The sequence below is a fragment of the Scomber japonicus genome, chromosome 10 (assembly GCF_027409825.1).
Source record: "Scomber japonicus isolate fScoJap1 chromosome 10, fScoJap1.pri, whole genome shotgun sequence".
Lineage (NCBI taxonomy): Eukaryota > Metazoa > Chordata > Actinopteri > Scombriformes > Scombridae > Scomber > Scomber japonicus.
The window spans coordinates 36062026-36077975 of NC_070587.1; the positions used below are offsets into that span (position 1 = coordinate 36062026).

General features: G+C 48.1%; 2 protein-coding genes across 2 annotated transcripts in view; both read right to left on the reverse strand.

Moving 5' to 3' along the window:
- The window catches only part of bnipl (BCL2 interacting protein like), an 11988-nt gene extending 3973 nt beyond the window's left edge, over positions 1 to 8015 (reverse strand). Inside the window, exons 1-5 of the mRNA XM_053327863.1 lie at positions 7955 to 8015; positions 4274 to 4354; positions 3907 to 3959; positions 3126 to 3368; positions 1321 to 1518 (exon numbers count right to left, since the gene is read on the reverse strand). Of these exons, the coding sequence (XP_053183838.1) occupies positions 1321 to 1518; positions 3126 to 3368; positions 3907 to 3959; positions 4274 to 4354; positions 7955 to 7986 (607 nt within the window). The 5' untranslated portion in view covers positions 7987 to 8015. The remainder of the gene's footprint in view (positions 1 to 1320; positions 1519 to 3125; positions 3369 to 3906; positions 3960 to 4273; positions 4355 to 7954) is intronic.
- A 1708-nt stretch (positions 8016 to 9723) lies between these two features.
- Positions 9724 to 13531, reverse strand: LOC128366994 (methyltransferase-like protein 27; the record flags this gene model as incomplete). Its single annotated transcript, XM_053327752.1, has 4 exons — positions 9724 to 9947; positions 12706 to 12798; positions 12926 to 13061; positions 13466 to 13531. Coding segments are annotated over 4 exons (519 nt in total), but the record flags the coding sequence as incomplete, so codon positions are not given.
- Positions 13532 to 15950: the final 2419 nt, after the last annotated feature.

Consider the following 15950-nt stretch of genomic DNA (forward strand, 5'->3'; position numbering starts at 1 on the left):
TGAAGCAGTTGGGTGAATTTGGTTTGACGCCTGATGAGATTGACAAACTCTCACAGTGGACACACAAGAGCTGTGTAGCACATGTGATAAATACTGTGCTGAAGCATACTTTCAAGACCAGCGAAGATGACGAAGAGGAGGAGGAAGAGCTGCGGGACGTAAGAGCCTGTTTTGATCAGTACGTCTCCAGCACTCTCTTTGTCAGCTATGTACAGTCATAGTGGTGCTGGTCTGTTTATAAGACTTGTAGAGGCAGAGTCTACAATAAAGATCTCAGTTGGCTGTTTGACGACTTCTGTTCTCCGTCTCATACTTTAAGGTTACTGAAGTTAAGGAATCGAGAAATTCTACTATGTAATATATATATATATATATTATATCAGATGAGGCTGTTGCACTTTCTTTGCACTAAAGTTACTGTTTTATGCTGTTTTTTGTCTTTTGGCCAAAGTTAGCCTCGGGTTAGGGTTAGGGGGTTAGGGGTTAGGGGGGTAGGCCTCAGGTTATTACGAGCCGTACACTAAAGCGGTTATTATGACTTTGATGATCAAAGTCATCGTCTGCCTATGTTAACTACACACCTTTAACACTGTAACTACAGGAGCGTCCTTCTGTCCTTCCTACTTCCTTTTATCCTTTCTTTGTTCCTTCCTTCCATCTGTCCTTCCTCCCTTTCTTCCCTCCTTCCTTTTGCCTGTCTTTCCTTCTTTCCCTTCTTATTTCCTTCCTTCCTTCCATCTGTCTGCCCTTCCTTCCTTCCTTCCTTCCTTCCTACCTCCATGTGACAGGACCTGCAGGTTGAGCAGGTATTCGTGTCCAGAGATGCAGAACTTCCTTCCTTCCTTCCTTCCTTCCTTTCTTCCTTCCTTCCTCCCTTCTTTCCTCCCTCCCTCCTTCTCTCTTTCTTTCCTCTGTTCTTCTTTCTCACCATCCTTCCTTCCCTCTTTCCTTTCCTTCCTTCCTTCCTTCCTTCCTTCCTCCCTCTTTTCCTTTCTTCTTCCTCCCTCCCTCCTTTCCTTCCTTCTTTCCCTTCCTTTCCTCCCTTCCTTCTTTCCTCCCTTCCTTCTTTCCTCCCTCCCTCCTTCTCTCTTTATTTCCTCTGTTCTTCTTTCCTACCTTCCTTCCTTCCTTCTTCCTTCCCTCCTATCTTTCCTTCCTTCTTCCTTCTTTCCTTTCCTCCCTTCCTTCCTTCCTTCCTTCCTTCCATCTGTCCTTCCTACCTTTCTTCCCTCCTTCCTTTTGCCCGTCTTTCCTTCCTTCCCTTCTTATTCCCTTCCTTCCTTCCTTCCTCCCTTCCTTCCTTCCTTCCTTCCTTCCTACCTCCATGTGACAGGACCTGCAGGTAGGGTTCCAGGACCGTCATGTTGACCAGGTACTCGTGTCCAGAGATGCAGAACTTCCTCCAGCGGCGGCCGCTGCTGTCCACCTGGTCCAGCTCCATCAGACCCATCTCTGAATGCTCCACCGGGCTCCTCGCCACGCCACAAGCCCCGCCCCTCGCCATCCGGGGGAGGTCGTCTGTTACAGAGGTCAGAGGTTAGCTGTCTGTCTGTCTGTCTGTCTCTCCGTCTGTCTCTCTGTCTGTCTGTCTCTCTGTCTGTCTGTCTGTCTCTCTCTCTCTCTCTCTCTCTCTCTGTCGGTCTGTCTGTCTGTCTGTCTGTCTCTCCGTCTGTCTCTCTGTCTCTCTCTCTGTCTGTCTGTCTGTCTGTCTCTCTCCACCTGTCTGTCTGTCTGTCTGTCTGTCTGTCTGTCTCTCTGTCTGTCTGTCTGTCTGTCTCTCTCTCCATCTGTCTGTCTGTCTGTCTGTCTGTCTGTCTCTCTCTCTCCACCTGTCTGTCTGTGTGTCTCTCTCCGTCTGTCTGTCTGTCGGCCTGTTTCTCTCCGTCTGTCTGTCTGTCGGCCTGTTTCTCTCCGTCTGTCTGTCTGTCTGTCTCTCTCTCCGTCTGTCTGTCTGTCTCTCTCTCTCCGTCTGTCTGTCTGTCTCTCTCTCTCTCCGTCTGTCTGTCTCTCTCTCCGTCTCTCTCTCCGTCTGTCTGTCTGTCTCTCTCTCTCGTCTGTCTGTCTGTCTCTCTCTCTCTCCGTCTGTCTGTCTCTCTCTCCGTCTGTCTCTCCGTCTGTCTGTCTGTCTATCTGTCTCTCTCTCCATTTGTCTGTCTGTCTATCTGTCTCTCTCTCCGTCTGTCTGTCTGTCTGTCTCTCCATCTGTGTCTCTCTCTCTCCCCGTCTGTCCGTCTGTCTCTCTCTCCGTCTGTCTGTCTGTCTCTCTCTCTCTCCGTCTGTCTGTCTCTCTCTCCGTCTGTCTCTCCGTCTGTCTGTCTGTCTATCTGTCTCTCTCTCCATCTGTCTGTCTGTCTGTCTGTCTGTCTCTCTGTCTGTCTGTCTGTCTGTCTCTCTCTCTGTCTGTCTGTCTGTCTCTCTCCATCTGTCTGTCTGTCTGTCTGTCTGTCTGTCTCTCTCTCTCCACCTGTCTGTCTGTGTGTCTCTCCATCTGTGTCTCTCTCTCTCTCCATCTGTCTGTCTGTCTCTCTCTCCGTCTGTCTGTCTGTCTCTCTCTCCGTCTCTCTCCCCGTCTGTCCGTCTGTCTCTCTCTCCGTCTGTCTGTCTGTCTCTCTCTCTCTCCGTCTGTCTGTCTCTCTCTCCGTCTGTCTGTCTGTCTGTCTGTCTGTCTCTCTGTCTGTCTGTCTGTCTGTCTCTCTCTCTGTCTGTCTGTCTGTCTCTCTCCATCTGTCTGTCTGTCTGTCTGTCTATCTGTCTCTCTCTCCGTCTGTCTGTCTGTCTGTCTCTCCATCTGTGTCTCTCTCTCTCTCCATCTGTCTGTCTGTCTCTCTCTCCGTCTGTCTGTCTGTCTCTCTCTCCGTCTCTCTCCCCGTCTGTCCGTCTGTCTCTCTCTCCGTCTGTCTGTCTGTCTCTCTCTCTCTCCGTCTGTCTGTCTCTCTCTCCGTCTGTCTCTCCGTCTGTCTGTCTGTCTATCTGTCTCTCTCTCCATCTGTCTGTCTGTCTGTCTGTCTGTCTGTCTCTCTCTCTGTCTGTCTGTCTGTCTCTCTCCATCTGTCTGTCTGTCTGTCTGTCTGTCTGTCTCTCTCTCTCCACCTGTCTGTCTGTGTGTCTCTCTCCGTCTGTCTCACCCTCCCACTCCAGCTCGTGCGTGCTGTCCGGCAGCGTCCCCGTCTCGCTGCCAGACGGGGTCTCCAGGGCTTCCAGGTTGATGTCCAGCGACAGCGTCTCGTCCGGTGTTCCCGACAGCGCAGCGGCGGAGAACCCGTCGTGTGAGTCTTTCCCGCTCAGCGTCAGGCTGAGAGCCGGAGCCACCAATCGCTTCTTAGCCCCGCCTCCAACAGCTCCTGATAGGGCGAGGGTGGAGGGCGGGGCTAGAGGGGGGCGGAGACAAGCGGAGTGAGTTTGATCCTTTAAGAGCAAATATTTGATCACCAAAATATAATGTATAAAGTGTCCTGGAGTCAAGGAAGGAAGGAAAGGAGGAAGGAAAGGAGGGAGGAAGGAAGAAGGGAGGGAGTAAGGAGGGAGGGAGGAAGGAAGGACAGGAGGGAGGAAAGGAAGGAGGGAGGGGGGAAGGGAGGAAAGGAGGGAGGGAAGGAGGGAGGGAGGAAGGAAGAAGGAAGGAAAGGAGGGAGGGAGGGAGGAAGGAAAGAAGGAAGGGAGGGAGGGAGGAAGGAAGGACGGAGGAAAGAAGGAAGGAAGGAGGGAAAGGAGGGAGGGAAGAAGGATGGAAAGGAAGAAGGAAGGAAAGAAGGTAGGAGGGAGGTAAGAAGGAGAGAAGAAGAAAAAGAGGAAGGTAGGAGAGAGGAAGCACAGAAGGAAGGAAGGAAGGAAGGAAGGAAGGAAGGAACAGTCAAAACAGACAGGGTCAATTTCCTAAAATCTCCAAAATCAACTTTTCCTGCTCACCTGCTGACGGAGACGCCGCCTCCTCTGGACTCCCAGAATCCTCGGGGAGCGGCCTGAAACAAAGAGACTTTTAAATATTTATTCAGCCTTCCTTCCTTCTTTCATCTGTCCTTCCTTCCTTCCTTCCTTCCTTCCTTCTCTCCTTACTTTCTTACTTCCTTCCTTCCTCATTCCTTCCTTCCTTCCTCCCTCTTTTCCCCCCTTCCTTCGTTCCTTCCTCATGTCCTTCTTTCCCCACTTCCTTCCTTCCTCATTTCCTTCCTTCCTTCCTTCCTTCGAAGGAAATAATAATAATAATTATTATTATTATTATTTTTTTTTAATTATTATTATTATATTTTTATTATATTATTATTATAGTTATGACCTGGGGAAGCCGTCGTCCTGCCACTCCTCTCTCAGCTCCATGTCCTGGATGTTGTGAGGGTCTGACGCCGCTACGGAAGCCCTGCAGGGACAAACCCAGACAGACTGCTTTACTCTCAATCACCACCAGGGGGAGACACTCTCCTGTTGTCCTCGAGTCAAGGAAGGAAGTTAGGAAGGGAGGAGGAGGAAGGAAGGAAAGGAGGGAGGAAGGGAGAAAGAAGGAAGGAGAGGAGGAAGGGACAGAGGGAGGAAGGAAAGTAAGAAAGGAAAGGAGGGAAGGAGGAAGGACACACAAAACACACACACACACACAGGTTCAGTCTGACCTCTACCTTTTTATAATCACAACCTAAAACAACATTAAACATATCAGCTGGGGGAGGGTGGGTCCTCACAACGCATGAAAACACACACACACACACACACACACACACAGGTTCAGCTGGGGGAGGGTGGGTCCTCACAACGCATGAAAACACACACACACACACACACACAGGTTCAGCTGGGGGAGGGTGGGTCCTCACAACGCATGAAAACACACACACACACACACTCAGACTTCCTGGTCTACCTGTTGGAGGGGTGCAGTCATGTGACTCTCAGACCTCCTTTCCTTCCTTCTTTCCTCCCTCCCTCCTTCCTTTCGTTCCTTACCTCCTTCTCTCTTTCCTCCATCCTTCCTTCTTTCCTCCCTCCCTCCTTTCCTTCCTTCCTCCCTCCCTCCTTTCCTTCCTTACCTCCTTCTCTCTTCCTTCCCTCCTTCCTCCCTCCTTTCCTTCCTCCCTCCTTTCCTTCCTTCCTTCTTCCTGCCTCCTTTCCTTCCTTACCTCCTTCTCTATTTCTGTCTTTCCTCCATCCTTCCTTATTTCCTCCCTCCCTCCTTTCCTTCCTTACCTCCTTCTCTCTTTCTTTCTTTCCTCCATCCTTCCTTCTTTCCTCCCTCCTTTCCTTCCTTCCTCCCTCCCTCCTTTCCTTCCTTACCTCCTTCTCTCTTTCTTTCTTTCCTCCATCCTTCCTTCTTTCCTCCCTCCCTCCTTTCCTTCCTTACCTCCTTCTCTCTTTCTTTCTTTCCTCCTTCCTTCCTTCTTTCCTCCCTCCTTTCCTTCCTTCCTCCCTCCCTCCTTTCCTGCCTTACCTCCTTCTCTCTTTCTTTCTTTCCTCCATCCTTCCTTCTTTCCTCCCTCCCACCCTTCCTTCCTTACCTCCTTCTCTCTTTCTTTCTTTCCTCCATCCTTCCTTCTTTCCTCCCTCCCTCCTTTCCTTCCTTACCCCTTCTCTCTTTCTTTCTTTCCTCCATCCTTCCTTCTTTCCTCTCTCCTTTCCTTCTTTCCTCCCTCCTTCCTTCTTTCTTTCCTCCCTCCTTTCCTTCCTTCTTTCCTCCCTCCCTCTTTTCCTTCCTTACCTCCTTCTCTCTTTCTTTCTTTCCTCCATCCTTCCTTCTTTCCTCCTTTCCTTCCTTACCTCCTTCTCTCTTTCTTTCCTCCATCCTTCCTTCTTTCCTCCCGCCTTTCCTTCTTTCCTCCCTCCTTCCTTCTTTCCTCCCTCCCTCCTTTCCTTCCTTACCTCCTTCTCTTTTTCTTTCTTTCCTCCATCCTTCCTTCTTTCCTCCCTCCCTCCTTTCCTTCCTTACCTCCTTCTCTCTTTCTTTCCTCCCTCCTTTACTTCCTTCTTTCCTCCCTCCCTCATTTCCTTCCTTACCTCCTTCTCTCTTTCTTTCCTCCCTCCTTTACTTCCTTCTTCCTCCCTCCCTCCTTTCCTTCCTTCTTTCCTCCCTCCCTCCCTCCCTCTTTTCCTTCCTTCTTCCTTCCCTCCTTCCTCCCTCCTTTCCTTTCCTTCCTTCTTTTCCTCCCTCCCTCCTCCCTTACCTCCTTTCCTTCCTACCTGTTGGAGGGGTGCAGTCATGTGACACACCTGAAAAAAACCTGACTGACCGCTCGTCCTCTGAGTCTGACACACCTGCTGCAGGTGAGGGGGGGGGGGGGGGGGGCGGGGCTCCATTGTTCCTCTGTTTGTTGTTACTGAAGCACACAGTGACACACCCACCCAGGTATGTGTGTGTGTGTGTGTGTGTGTGTGTGTGTGTGAGTGGGTGTGTCTGTATATGTGTGTGTGTGTGTGTGTGTGTGTGTGTGTGTGTGTGTGTGTGTGTGTGTGTGTGTGTGTGTGTGTGTGTGAGGTCACAGCTGAAGGAGATCTGTTTCAGGTGGAGGGTTTACATTTCCTCCGTGATGCCTTCAGGGTCCCGCTGGGAAATAGCAGAACTGGAACATCTAACCCTTCCTCCTTCCCTTCCTTACCTCCTTCTCTCTTTCTTTCTTTCCTCCATCCTTCCTTCTTTCCTCCCTCCTTTCTTTCCTTCTTTCCTCCCTCCCTCCTTTCCTTCCTTACTTCCTTCTCTCTTTCTTTCCTCCCTCCTTTCCTTCCTACTTTCCTCCCTCCTTTCCTTCCTTACCTCCTTCTCTCTTTCCTCCCTCCCTCCTTTCCTTCCTTCCTCCCTCCCTCCCTTCCTTCCTCCTTTCTTTCCTTACGTCCTTCTCTCTTTCTTTCTTTCCTCCCTCCTTTCCTTCCTTCTTTCCTCCCTCCATCCTTTCCTTCCTTACCTCCTTCTCTTTCTTTCCTCCCTCCTTCCTACTATCCTCCCTCCTTTCCTTCCTTCTTTCCTCCCTCCCTCCCTTACCTCCTTCTCTCTTTCTTTCTTTCTTTCCTCCATCCTTCCTACTGTCCTCCCTCCTTCCTTCTTTCCTCCCTCCCTCCTTTTCTCTTCCTTACCTCCTTCTCTCTTTCTTTCTTTCCTCCCTCCTTTCCTTCCTTACCTCCTTCTCTCTTTCTTTCCTACCTCCTTCCTTCTTTCCTCCCTCCCTCCTTTCCTTCCTTACCTCCTTCTCTCTTTCTTTCCTCCCTCCTTCCTTCTTTCCTCCCTATCTTTTCCTTCCTTACCTCCTTCTCTCTCTTTCTTTCCTCCATCCTTCCTTCTTTCCTCCCTCCTTTCCTTCCTTCCTTCCTCCCTCCTTTCCTTCCTTCCTTCTTCCTCCCTCCCTCCTTTCCTCCCTCCCTTCCTTTACTCAAGCACCTTGGTTCCTGTGTGGTTCTAGCTGTGCTCCAAGAGTTTCTAGGGTCCCTAAAAATGACGCTGTGGTCGTTGGCGAGGTTAGAAGAGTTCTCAAAGGTTCTAGATGTTCTTTAAAGCCGATTCGGTGCTTTCGGAGCATTCTGCGGTTCTTTAAGGGTTCTATGAGGTTCATGGTGCTTTCAGTTTCCTTGAGATGGAACCTCGGATGTTGTTGAGGTTCCAGGAATCCTTGAAGAGGTTCTACAGGTAGTTGAGGTAGTTCCACGGTTCTACAGGTGTTCTTAAAGTGGTTCTAGGAATGCAGGAGGAGGTTCTTGTGTGGTTCTAGTCGGGCTTGAAGAGTTTCCAGGGTTCTTGACAAGAAGAGTTTTTGAGTGTGCAGCAGACAGGAAGTCAGCTGACATCACTTCCTGCTCATCAGAGAACAGTGAACACAACAGACCCCTTCACTGACCGTCGGGAGAAACCAGCTTCAGCCGCAGAAAACTGCAAAAACACCAACTTCCCCTTTCTGAGAGTTCAGGAAACACACACACACACACACACACACATACAAACACATAAACACACACACAGAGAGACACACACACACACACACACACGTACCTTTCCTCCGCGTGGTCGGCCGGGGCACTCATGATGTCACAGTGATGTCACGGCGTGTTCTGACCAGCTGGACGCAAGACTCTCGGTGTGTGTGTGTGTGTGTGTGTGTGTGTGTGTGTGAGAGTGTGTGAGAGAGTGTGTGTGTGTGTGTCGCTGTCACAGCTTCATCTTCCTCCTTCCTCGTCTCTCTGAGGGAGTTGCCGCTCTGACTCAATGTCTCTCGCCCGCCTCGCTCTCTCTCTCTCTGCCCAACAGGTTCTGCTGCATTTCTGCTGTGAGACGCAGCCGCCTGATTGGCCGACACCCACCAGGTGTGTGTGTGGACAGGTGAGGCAGTAGATCAGCTTCACTCTGACTTTATTAGTGTTAACCAATCAGCTGCTGAGGTTATTTAAAGCAGGAAACAGCTGGATGTCCTCAGGGTCCTAGTGCCCGCCTCTTTAACACATAAAGACATAACTTTATTAACCCTTTACTGTTCACACATTCATTAACTTCAGTTTAATTCATATCTTACAGATGCATTTTATTTCTATTTTTGTAAACTGAGTCAGAGTTACATACTTCAACTTTAAAACTTTTCTGCAATTTATAATTTAACTTTAATTTCTTCTTTGTATCGTATTTTGGTTTCAAGTTTATTTTATTTTGTTTTAATGCTGAGTTTATATATATTTAAATGTATGTGTAGATGAATAAATGTGTGTATTTATTATATATATATTGTGCAGGTGATGTTTGGGGTCAAAGGTCGGCAGTTTGCTGCAGCTGCCTGTCGCCTGTTTTCTGGCTTTGTTGTAATTTCCTGTAGCTGTATACTCATCACTTCCTGCCTCTATTTCACAATAAAAGCAGTGTCTCTTCCTTCCCTAAAAGGGACGGTCACATGACGTTCCCGTCCCTGAAGAAGGAAGTGATGTCACGATGGAGAATTAAAGCCACACTGAAGATAGAAGATGAGAAGTGAAAAGTTACCAAATTAAAAGTCTGTGAGTTTTATTACATTTTATTTATTATTTATAATTTGTCTTTAAAATATTAAATTCCATTTTAATTTAAAGATTTTTTTGGGGCTGAAGAGTCATGTGACTATTATGATTATTGATCATCACAATCATCATTAACCTATGACCCTCCCCGTCTTTGCCACCTTCGGCCAACTGCAGGAACAGTTCGACCTACCCAGCACCTGCAATTTTGGATCCATCCGTCCTCTTCCTCTTATCCGGGGTCGGGTCTCGGGGGCAGCAGCCTAAGCAGGAAGCCCAGACTTCCCTCTCCCCAGCCACTTCGTCCAGCTCTTCCCGGGGGATCCCGAGGCATTCCCAGGCCAGCCGAGAGACATAGTCTCTCCAGCGTGTCCTGGGTCTCCTACCGGTGGGACGGGCCCTGAACACCTCACCCGGGAGGCATCCTGACTAGATGCCCGAGCCTCCTCATCTGGCTCCTCTCAACGTGGAGGAGCAGCGGGTCTACTCCGAGCTCCCTCCGGATAACCAAGCTTCTCACCCTATCTCTAAGGGAGAGCCCAGCCAGCCTACGGAGGAAGCTCATGTCGGCCGCTTGTACCGCCATCTTGTTCTTTGGGTCACGACCCAAAGCTCATGACCAGAGGTGAGGGTAATTTTAAATAATAGTTCAGAGTTAATTCTGTGAAATATCAAATAAATCAGTTTTAACACATCAAAAACACTTCAGATCATCTTTAGATTACATTTATTAATTTAAGCACACAGATCACATGGTCTTCTGGTCACATGGTCTTCTGGTCACATGGTCTTCTGGTAGAGGTACACGCAGCCACTGATGAAGTGACTTTGGTCTTTCCCGCAGACGCTGGGCGGCTCCTTCATGTAGCTGTCGGTCAGATGGAGTCCTGCTCTTCTCCACAGTCCTTCCTCCTCCATCCGCTGCAGCTCCTCCTCCAGATCCTGCTTATACCTGGATGCTGCCGGTCCCGTGTGCTGGCCTTTCGCCATGCACACGTAACCTCCTGAAGACCACAGGAAACACATTCACACACATTTAAAATCAAATGTTAAACATGTCATTCTGCTGCCCTCTAGCGACAGAATTTAAATTACTTTATTTTAAATAAAAGTCTAATTGAATGTTTTATATTTAGACGGAAGGAAGGACGGAGGAAAGAAGGAAGGAAGGAAGGTAGGGGGGAGGAAAGAAAGAGAGAAGGAGGGAGGGAGGAAGGGAAGAAATAAAGAATGAAGGAAGGAAGAAGAAAGGGGGATGGAGGAAGGAAAGAAGGAAGGGAGGAGAGAAGATGGAGTCAGAGTGGACCATGTTCAGGACCTCAGATGTGGAGGGGGAAGGTCATTAGTGCCTGTCGGGGGGGGCGACCTGAGAACCTGCTGGTGGACAGCAGCGGCGAAGGAACCTTTAGGGCCTGGCTGGCTACCGGGTACCGGGGTCTCTGCTGCGAGCCATTGGGTCCCTATACAACCGCTGTGAGAGCTTTACATCCTCTGCAGTAAGTCAGAGCAGGTCTCAGTGGGTGTTGGGCTCCATCAGGGCTGTCCCTGGTCTCTGATCCTCTCTGAGTCTCAAGGTGCAGCCGGGGGGAGGAGAGAGTCCAGTTTGGGGACCTCAGAATCACCTCTCTGCTGTTTACGGTTGATGTTGTTCTGTTGGACTCTACAGGTGAAGTCCTCCAACAGGCTCTGGGACGGTTTGCAGATGATTGCCCCTTCAGGGTGGGGGGGGGGGGGGGGGAGTTTAACCCTTTATAGGACACTCATTGAAAGGAAGGGAGGAAGAAAGGGAGGAAGGAAGGAAGGATGGAGGAAGGAAAGGAAGGAAGGAAGGAGGAAAGAAGGAAGGAAGGAAGGTAGGGGGGAGGAAAGAAAGAGAGAAGGAGGGAGGGAGGAAGGGAAGATGGAAGGAAGGAAAGGAAGGAAGGAAGGAAGGAGGAAGGAAAGAAGGAAGGGAGGAGAGAAGGAGGGAGGGAGGAAGGACAGATGGAAGAAAGGAAAGGAAGGAAGGACGGAGGAAATAAGGAACGAGGGAGGGAGAAAGGAAAAGAGGACGGGAAGAAAGAAGGCAGGGAGGAAGGAAAGGAAGGAACGAAGGAAGGAAGGAAAGAAGGAAGGAAGGAAGGAAGGATATTTTGGGATAGATCTCTGAGTCTCAAGGTGCAGCCCGGGGGTCGGGGGGAGTCCTTTTTGGGGACCTCAGAATCTCCTCTCTGCTGTTCATGGTTGATGTTGCTCTGCTGGACTCTACAGGTGAAGTCCTCCAACAGGCTCTGGGACGGTTTGCAGATGAATGCCCCTTCAGGGTGGGGGGGGGGGGGGATTTAACCCTTTATAGGACACTCATTGAAAGGAAGGAAGGATGGAGGAAGGAAAGGAAGGAAGGACGGAGGAAAGAAGGAAGGAAGGAAGGTAGGGCGGAGGAAAGAAAGAGAGAAGGAGGGAGGGAGGAAGGGAAGAAAGAAGGAATGAAAGGAGGAAGGAAAGGAAGGAAGGACGGAGGAAATGAGGAACGACGGAGGGAGAAAGGAAAAGAGGAAGGGAAGAAAGAAGGCAGGGAGGAAGGAAAGGAAGGAACGAAGGAAGGAAGGAAGGAAGGAAGGAAGGAAGGAAGGAAGGATATTTTGGGATAGATCTCTGAGTCTCAAGGTGCAGCCGGGGGGGGCGGGGGGAGTCCTTTTTGGGGACCTCAGAATCTCCTCTCTGCTGTTCATGGTTGATGTTGCTCTGCTGGACTCTACAGGTGAAGTCCTCCAACAGGCTCTGGGACGGTTTGCAGATGAATGCCCCTTCAGGGTGGGGGGGGGGGGGTTTAACCCTTTATAGGACACTCATTGTAAGGAAGGGAGGAAGGAAGGAAGGATGGAGGAAAGAAGGAAGGAAGGAAGGTAGGGGGGAGGAAAGAAAGAGAGAAGGAGGGAGGGAGGAAGGGAAGAAAGAAGGAATGAAAGGAGGAAGGAAAGGAAGGAAGGACGGAGGAAATGAGGAACGACGGAGGGAGAAACTAAAAGAGGAAGGGGAGAAAGAAGGCAGGGAGGAAGGAAAGGAAGGAACGAAGGAAGGAAGGAAAGAAGGAAGGAAGGAAGGAAGGAAGGAAGGAAGGAAGGATATTTTGGGATATTTAGAGAAGTTACCAAATATAATTATTTGCCCAATAAAGTGTTAAGAAGGAGCGGGGAGGTTGCTATGGTTACGAGGGCTGGATCTGGAGGACATTGGTCAATCAACCTGTCAATCAGGACGTAGCCACGCCGTAATGCATACCCTGCTTTATTGTCACATATAAAATCAGGGAGGCCAAAATGTCCCAAATGAACATCATACTGCATTGAAGAAGGCTTTAAACTAGCGATTGAGACCATAAACACATTTTGAAAACGTTTACTGAGGTTAGAAATCAAGTGAGAAGTTGGTGAATTCTCCATTGACTTGTATAGAGACGGTCGCCCCCTGGTGGCCTTTTGGTAGAATGCAGCTCTAAGTTACTTCTCCATTCACTTGTATAGAGACGGTCACCCCCTGGTGGCCTTTTGATAGAATGCAGCTCTAAGTTACTTCTCCATTGACTTGTATAGAGACGGTCGCCCCCTGGTGGCAGCTGATTTTTATTTTTTTATTATTATTTATAAGCTTTAATTTATTTCTTATCTTCATCATGTATCCTCAACGTGTTTAATGATTAATAACTGTCTCATTTATCCAGCATCTGTTCAGGGTTAGGGTTAGGGTTGGGGTTAGGGTTAGGGTTGGGGTTGTGGTTGTTACCTGGTTTGGCAGCTTGGCAGAGCTCCCTGATGATGCTGACCGGAGCAAAGCCCACACCTAAAGCTCCGACGATGATCACCACGTCAAACCGGCCTGAAAACATCCGTTTAACAAACATGGTCAGAGTCAGGTCCACGTCTTCTGGTACTCGAGTTGAATTCAGCAAGATTATTACAGTTGTTGTTGAGTGAGTGAGACAGTGTGAGAGTGAGACAGCTACCGGGCTGAGCAGGCAGAGGTTGGGTTCCCAGTAAAGCCAGTCTGAGGTCCTGATAGAGACCAGTTAGAGCCGCCTGCTCCAACATTCCTTTACTGCCGTCCACTCCTATAAAGAGCCTGAAGCCTAGCTCAAACATCTACACACACACACACACACACACCCACACACACACCATATACACACCACACACATACATACATACGTACACACACATACACACCATATACACACCACACACATACATACATACATACACACCACACACACCATATACACACCACACACACACATACATACATACACACACACACACACACCATATACACACCACATACATACATACATACATACACACACACACACCATATACACACCACACACATATACACACACACACACACACACACACACACATACATACATACACACACACTCAATGAGCAATGAGAGTTTGGCTTTAGTGCCACCAGCAGGTCACACAGCACCAGTATGATGTCATAGGTCATTCACCAGTTTAGCCACCAGTATGATGTCACTCACCAGTTTGGCCACCAGTCCCGAGCCACAGGCCACGTCCAACACGGCGGCGTCCTCTCTGCTGCCGGAGAAGTGACCGTTCAGGAAGTCGACGGCCATCTTTGGTCCGTTGTAGCTCATCATGTGGAAGTTCTGCAGGTGATGATGTCATCAATGTTATTGATGATGATGTCATTAATGGTACTAATGATGTCATTAATGGTACTGGTGATGATGTCATTAATGGTACTGATGATGATGTCATTAATGGTACTGGTGATGATGTCATCAATGGTTCTACTGATGATGTCATTAATGGTTCTACTGATGATGTCATTAATGGTACTGACGATGATGTCATTAATGTTACTGATGATGATGTCATTAATGGTACTGGTGATGATGTCATTAATTGTACTGATGATGATGTCATTAATGGTACTGATGATGATGTCATTAATGGTACTGGTGATGATGTCATTAATGTTACTGATGATGATGTCATTAATGGTACTGATGATGATGTCATTAATGTTACTGATGATGATGTCATTAATGGTACTAATGATGATGTCATTAATGGTTCTACTGATGATGTCATTAATGGTACTGGTGATGATGTCATTAATGGTACTGATGATGATGTCATTAATGGTACCGATGATGATGTCATTAATGTTACTGATGATGATGTCATTAATGGTACTGATGATGATGTCATTAATGGTACTGGTGATGATGTCATTAATGGTATTGATGCTGATGATGATGATGATGTCTTGGCTGTGATTGGACACTCACCTGTTCGTAGGTGTCTGCACAGCTGTCGTATAATTGGACGGTTCCCTGTGATGTCAGACTGTCACATGACGGCAGGAAGATCTTCAAATCCTCGTCACGTACGTTTGTCATGATGTCACACCTGCAGGAGAAGTACTACATCAGTACTACATCAGTACTGCATCAGTACTACATCAGTACTACATCAGTACTGCATCAGTTCTACATCAGTACTGCATCAGTACTACATCAGTACTACATCAGTACTGCATCAGTACTACATCAGTACTACATCAGTACTGTATCAGTACTGCATCAGTAATACATCAGTACTACATCAGTACTACATCAGTACTGCATCAGTTCTTCAACCGCAGAAAACGGCAAAAACACCAACTTCCCCTTTCTGAGAGTTCAGGAAACACACACACACACACACACACACACAAACACACACACACACACACAAGAGTTGTATCTGTAACTTACCTTTCCTCCACGTGGTCGGCCGGGGCACTCATGATGTCACAGTGATGTCACGGCGTGTTCTGACCAGCTGGACACAGGACTCTCGGTGTGTGTGTGTGTGTGACTGTGTGTGTCTCTCTCTGTGTGTGTGTGTGTGTGTGTGTGTGTGTGTGTGTCGCTGTCACACCTTCATCTTCCTCCTTCCTCGTCTCTCTGAGGGAGTTGCCGCTCTGACTCAATGTCTCTCTCTCTCTCTCTCTGCCTGACAGGTTCTGCTGTATTTCTGATTGGCTGACACCCACCAGGTGTGTGCGGACAGGTGAGGCAGCAGATCAGCCGCCTGATTGGCCGATTGATTCCCAGTTAAGACACTCTGGTAAGAAATGCTTTACATTATGGGCTTAAAACATGCAATTCAAAACAAGCTTAATCGCGATTAACTATGGAAACTGCGATTAATCTCGATTAAAAAAATGAATCGTTTGACAGCCCTAAAATATACATATATATCTTTTTTGCACCTTGTGGTACCAAGCGGTTCATTCTTCCTTCTTTCCTTCCTAACTTCCTTCCATCCTTCCTTACTCCCTCCTTTCCTCCCTTCCTTCCTTTCTTCCTTCCTTCCATGCTTCCTTACTCCATCTTTCCTTTCCTTCTCCCTCTCTCCGTCCCTCCCGGTGTGTAATAGTGTGTAGTACAGTGTAGTAGTGTATAGTTTGTACTAGTGTGTAGTAGTGTGTACTAGTTGTGTACTAGTGTACTAGTGTGTAGTATAGTGTAGTACAGTGTACTCGTGTGTAGTACAGTGTACTAGTTGTGTACTAGTGTACTAGTGTGTAGTACAGTGTAATAGTGTGTAATAGTGTGTAGTACAGTGTAGTAGTGTGTAATAGTGTGTAGTACAGTGTAGTAGTGTGTAGTACAGTGTAGTAGTGTGTATTAGTGTGTACTACAGTGTAGTAGTGTGTAGTACAGTGTAGTAGTGTGCAGTAGTGTATAATTGTGTAGTAGTGTGTAGTACAGTGTAGTAGTGTGTAGTGTGTACCCAGTGTGTAGTACAGTGTACTAGTGTGTAGTAGTGTGTCCTAGTGTGTAGTACAGTGTACTAGTGTGTAGTAATGTGTACTAGTGTGTAGTACAGTGTAGTAGTGTGTAGTACAGTGTACTAGTGTGTACTAGTGTTTAGTACAGTGTAGTAGTGTGTAGTACAGTGTACTAGTGTGTAGTAATGTGTACTAGTGTGTACTAGTGTGTAGTACAG